The sequence below is a fragment of the Pygocentrus nattereri genome, chromosome 2, assembly GCF_015220715.1.
Source record: "Pygocentrus nattereri isolate fPygNat1 chromosome 2, fPygNat1.pri, whole genome shotgun sequence".
NCBI lineage: Eukaryota > Metazoa > Chordata > Actinopteri > Characiformes > Serrasalmidae > Pygocentrus > Pygocentrus nattereri.
In genome coordinates, this window is record NC_051212.1 from 55,230,600 (window position 1) to 55,236,320 (window position 5,721).

A 5,721-nucleotide genomic window follows, 5' to 3' on the forward strand; every position below is an offset into this window, starting at 1 on the left:
CTCAAAATCAGAATCTGCTTATTTCAGGATTTTCTCTGTGTTTAACTCGTCATAACTCAGACATTTTCTCCTCAATACACACAACACTACACCAAAATAATCCTCAAGGGGTCTCATTTCATGTCATCTATCTGGTTAAGAGATAGAGTAAACATTTCCCGAGTTAGGACTGTTTGTTCAGAGGGTGCAAATCGGACCCAAACAAGGCTTCTCCACTAAGAGCTGCATAATAAGTTAAGTGACCCTTATTAATCCGACAAACTTGGAACTTCCACCTCCGCATTCAGCGGATTCAGCTGGCTGCATCCGTAACCTCACCACTAGATGTCACTAAATCTTACACACTGCACCTTTAACTCTTTAGTCTGTCTAAAGTACCTCGCACTGGCAGAGCATTTCTGCTAATGTCTCTTAATTAGATGTGCTGTCCCTGGAGGGAGATTCCGATGATCCTCCTTGATCCGAGAAGGTACTGGATGGCTCCTCTCGTCAATGCTGAAGCGCTGAGTGACGCCACGGAGATAATTAAGCCCAGACGCTTCACGGAGACTGTATTTTTAGCTAGTTGTGCTAGTTGGGGTTTCTTCTCTGCAATGCGTCCGTCTCTGTTAAGCGCTGTTTTCTGAGGATCCACACTCATTAGTGCAGGAGATAATTAGCCGTAATCTGCATGTGGACAGGCTGTTTTGGCAAACGAAGTGAAAAGTGAGCACAAGATCATTTCAGCATGTTTTGTAAAACCTACTTTCAAGTGTATTTTCTAAAGCAGCACAGAAGCAAACTCAGACTTAAAGATGCAGCAATGCAAAAAACAGCATCTTGCCAAGTGAACTGGTCCTAAATCCAGTCAATGAGTCTAAAATTTCTCCTGTTGAGATTGCTGTTGCTGTCAGACGATCATAAGATTTTCTCGCTTATTTCCAGACATTATTGACTTGTTTTAGGCGATGTTATCAAGCAAAATGATCTCACTGTACTGGCTGATCATTTTGCTAGTCTGAAGTTCATTTCTTACAACAAGCAAAATCATCTGCCAACATAGTGAGATCATTTTATTTGGTTAAAATGACCTAAAACAGGTAAATAATAAAAAAAATGGTTAAAGAATCTTGAAATGAGCTAAAAACACTCTCAACAGGGCACATTTTACATTAAAAATGATTACATTCAAGATCATTTCACTGATCAAAATAATAGTTTTAGCAGTGAGTCTCCAGAAAAGTGAGTGGGAGCACAAGGTGGGTGTTTCTAATAAAGTGGCCAGTGAGTGGAAGCACAAGGTGGGTGTTTCTAATAAAGTGGCCAGTGAGTGGAAGCACAAGGTGGGTGTTTCTAATAAAGTGGCCAGTGAGTGGAAGCACAAGGTGGGTGTTTCTAATAAAGTGGCCAGTGAGTGGGAGCTGAAGCTGGGTGTTTCTAATAAAGTGGCCAGCGAGTGGAAGCTGAAGCTGTGTGTTTCTAATAAAGTGGCCAGTGAGTGGGAGCTGAAGCTGGGTGTTTCTAATAAAGTGGCCAGTGAGTGGAAGCTGAAGCTGGGTGTTTCTAATAAAGTGGCCAGTGAGTGGAAGCTGAAGCTGTGTGTTTCTAATAAAGTGGCCAGTGAGTGGAAGCTGAAGCTGGGTGTTTCTAATAAAGTGGCCAGTGAGTGGAAGCACAAGGTGGGTGTTTCTAATAAAGTGGCCAGTGAGTGGGAGCTGAAGCTGGGTGTTTCTAATAAAGTGGCCAGTGAGTGGGAGCTGAAGCTGGGTGTTTCTAATAAAGTGGCCAGTGAGTGGAAGCTGAAGCTGGGTGTTTCTAATGAAGCGAGTGTTACTTATACACTCGATGATGTGAAGTTAATCTTGAAACAATAGTTTCCAGAGTCACCTGGGCAGCAAGTGCGCAGCACTAAACACACCAATCACTCCCTTTTCACGGCTTGTCTGTGTGTTTTTCTCCGCGGCCCACTTTCCTCCTCGCTGCGCCGAGCTTTCCGGCGTACGCTTCAAGGTCAGGCAACACAGCGGAGATCCAGGAGCCATCAATTATCCCCTTCCACTTACAACAGGTTTCCTGTTTTTCCAGAAGATATTTTGTCTTTTCCTTTCTGACAGACGTTCTGCGGATACATCAGTCACACAAGCCATTCCTCTCGGCTCCGTGTCTGCTCTGCAGTCGACTGCTAATCCTGCCCTGGCAGGGTGATTCATAGTAAACGGAGGCAGATGGACACTTTTAAAAATTAGGGTTCTGTATAGAACCAAGAACCATCTGCTTGCTTAATGGTGAAATGGTTCTTCAGATTGATGGAGAACGTGTTGTATATGGTTCTATATGGCACCGAAAAGGGCCCCTTTATTGTTATGATCTGAATACATTGGAAGATAATTTCACTTATTTTAAGATATTAAGATAATTTCACATCGTAAAATGACTTAAAACAAGTAAAAACATTTGGAAATAAGTTTAACGGTTTTTGAATAGATATGAGATCATTTCACTTGCTAGGGTGTGATTTTCTCCAGGTGTTTAGAGGCTGAGCATGCGTTCACTGAACCTCGACAACAACGCAGCATGTAAAAGATCTGCATTTTAATGTGTTGTGAAATGTACAGATAGTTAAAATTCTCTTCAATAATGCGGACTCCCCACAAGAGGGCGCTGTCAGCACTCAAACAGAATTTCTCTGCATTGAGTGTGAGGAAACCCACACCAGCAGGAGAGCTTGGAGTTGGAGTCCTTCATCTTTGCTTTTTAATTAAAACTGTTAGTTCTAAAAATAGGCTAAAGATAAACTTCTGCATCACTCAGTGAGTGAGGTGTAATCAGAGGTTCAGATGGTTTGGTGTGAAATGGTCCAGACGTCTTTACAGTGGTGGTGATGGGAACCAGGCGTCGCCATGACTACAACACAGATATAGACACTTTATTTACCATCCAGAACCACCAGAGAACCTACACGAGTCTTCTGAGCTTATATGGAATGTTGATGATGGAAAACAGTGGAAAATCTGGAATAATGAGTTTTCTTTGGGGACTATTTTGCCGCACAGCGCCCTGCATGTCTCCCTCCACCATGAATGGAGTTGAAGTTCTCTAAACTCTCATAAAACAGCGTCTCAGTCATCAGGCAGTGAATTCAGAACCAGTTCATGTAGGAACTTTCTGTAGGAGCTTTTAGAGGGACGTCTGGTTCCCATCACCACCACTGTGAGGAGCTTTTAGAGGGACGTCTGGTTCCCATCACCACCACTGTGAGGAGCTTTTAGAGGGACGTCTGGTTCCCATCACCACCAATGTGAACGGTTCTGACTCGGTGAGTTTATCTAGAACAGAGCGTTTCCCACCAAACCGCTCTGAGTGTCTTTGTTTACATCCATCTAACTGTGCTGAAAATTTTAAAATTCTCTTTTTGAAATCCTCACTTGACTGTGGTGCCACTCTTTGGAAGCTTTACTGAGATGATGGTGACCCTTTGTGTATTTATTTGTGTTTGCTGCCCCCTTCTGACTCCTACTATGAATTACAGTCAAACCTTAGAGGGGAAATCTAATGATCTACTGGGACACAGTGCATGTACTAGCTAAGCCCTACAGTCAGTACACAGTTATCCACTAGCTAGGTATCCCAGCTAGGACACAAGTGAGCACTCATTAGAATAAAAGGACACTAAAGTTAGGACACAAATAACTGGGCTGAATTGCTTATTAACTAGGCACACCAGTCCATTAATAATCATTATGATATGAAGTCATATTCATGAGAAAAGAAGGCCTATGATTATGAGATGCTAAGTCAAAATCATGAGATAACTAATTCATAATTATGAGATAACAAGTCGTAATTATGGACAACTTTCTCATTATTATGACTTACTAAACAGCGATGTATTTTTTTCCCTAGCGTCAGAAACAGGCTTCCTTACGGAGCCCCGCTGGTGACATCCTGTATAAACAAAAATAACGCATGGCCACGACTTAGTAAACCGTGGGAATGGGATGATTAAGTCGTGGCCATGGCTTAGTAAGGCATGAGAACGAGATCACGGCTTACTAAGTCGTGGCCACGGCTCAATTATCTCATTCCCACACCTTACTAAGTCGTGGCCACGACTTAATTATCTCATTCCCATGCTTTACTAAGTCGTGGCCACACATTATTTTTATTTATACAGGATGTCACCAGCGGGGCTCCGTAGCTTCCAAAATATTCCAACCCTGACTAGTTCAGCGTTCTGCTTAAGCACAACTGTGCTTGATAGGCACCCTAGGCGCCCTAGTTAGTGCGCAAGGGCGCGTATTGGAGCGCGCCCTCGGATTTAGCTTTTCTCCTAAGCAGGGAACACTTGGAAAATTTTGGAGAGGTTTATCAAGACTCGGCTTGGCACACAGCCTCGGTAAGCAGCTACGCTCTGGGTTTGGACTCAGACGTGCAGACTCGTTTGTAGCGCGAGTGTTTATCTGCCTGCTCGCCCGGGAAAACGATGTTTTAGCGGCTTTTATCGCGGCTCCGTCCCTTTCGGCGTCCGGCGCTGATTCCGGAGCGATTAACCGCTAAGCTAAAGCTGTGGCTAGGTTAGGAAGGCTACCCGGCTAGCCTGCCTCTGAGCTCAACCTGGCGATTTTTGACAGCCGGTGTTGTTCACTGGAGGCGTGTAGGTCATTTCAAATGCAAGGATGTACCGTTGAATGTCATTATTGGTACTAGATAGCTCAGCTAAGGTAACTTTGGGTGCTAGCTAACGTTCAGACTTAGCTGGCCAGCTAGCTCCTATGTTATTTTGCTGACTTGGCTGTATTTTATAACAAAAGACGGCAAGGAATCGTTTATTTCTCTCATCCCTGAGATTCGGGGTGTGTGAACAGGCATATGACGAGCTGGGAGACCGTTATGAGTCGGATTAAATCTCTTTATTTTCATTCCCGCTTCCTTAGGTTTAGGATTTAGGATGTAGGATGTGGGAATCTTCCGTCCAGCTGGCAAAACAAATGATGTAACTTGGCTCAAACAAGTGGCCACATATAGGGATCTGTATTGTTTTTCCTCCTGCAAAGGGATTTATATATATACATATACACAAACACACACACTCACTGTCCACTTCATCAGCTGACCGCTTAGTTCCACTCTGTAGTTCTACAGTTACAGACTGTGGTCCATCTGTTTCTCTGATACTCTGTTACCCTGTTCTTCAGTGGTCAGGACCCCCATGGACCCTCACAGAGCAGGTACTGTTTGGGTGGTGGGTCATTCTCAGCACTGCAGTAACACTGACATGGTGGTGGTGGTGTGTTGTGCTGGTATGAGTGGATCAGACACAGCAGAGCTGGCTCCCTACATTCGGAGGTCAAGGCCTCACTTCAGCCTTCAGCCTCACTGCTGGGTCGCCCGCTAAGGCTTCGTTCACGTTACCTGGTCGAAGTGGCTCAAATCTGATCTTTACTCTAATGTGACTCAGATCTGATGTTTTCAGGGCTGTGGACACAAATCTGATCTTTACTCTAATGTGACTCAGATCTGGTGTTTTCAGGGCTGTGGACACAAATCTGATCTTTACTCTAATGTGACTCAGATCTGGTGTTTTCAGGGCTGTGGACACAAATCTGATCTTTACTCTAATGTGACTCAGATCTGATGTTTTCAGGGCTGTGTGGACACAAATCTGATCTTTACTCTAATGTGGCTCAGATCTGATGTTTTCAGGGCTGTGGACACAAATCTGATCTTTACTCTAATGTGACT

The 5,721-nt window shown here is 44.0% G+C and overlaps 1 protein-coding gene across 2 annotated transcripts in view; it reads left to right on the top strand.

The window, feature by feature from the left end:
- The first annotated feature begins 4,235 nt into the window (after nucleotides 1-4,235).
- ro60 (Ro60, Y RNA binding protein) overlaps nucleotides 4,236-5,721 on the top strand; it is a 22,302-nt gene continuing 20,816 nt past the window's right edge. The window contains exons 1-2 of one of the 2 annotated variants that reach the window (XM_037543565.1): nucleotides 4,236-4,375; nucleotides 5,175-5,207. In XM_037543565.1, coding sequence (XP_037399462.1) covers nucleotides 5,189-5,207 — 19 coding nt within the window. In that variant the 5' untranslated portion in view covers nucleotides 4,236-4,375; nucleotides 5,175-5,188. The remainder of the gene's footprint in view (nucleotides 4,376-5,174; nucleotides 5,208-5,721) is intronic. The other variant, XM_037543570.1, reaches the window with a different exon arrangement.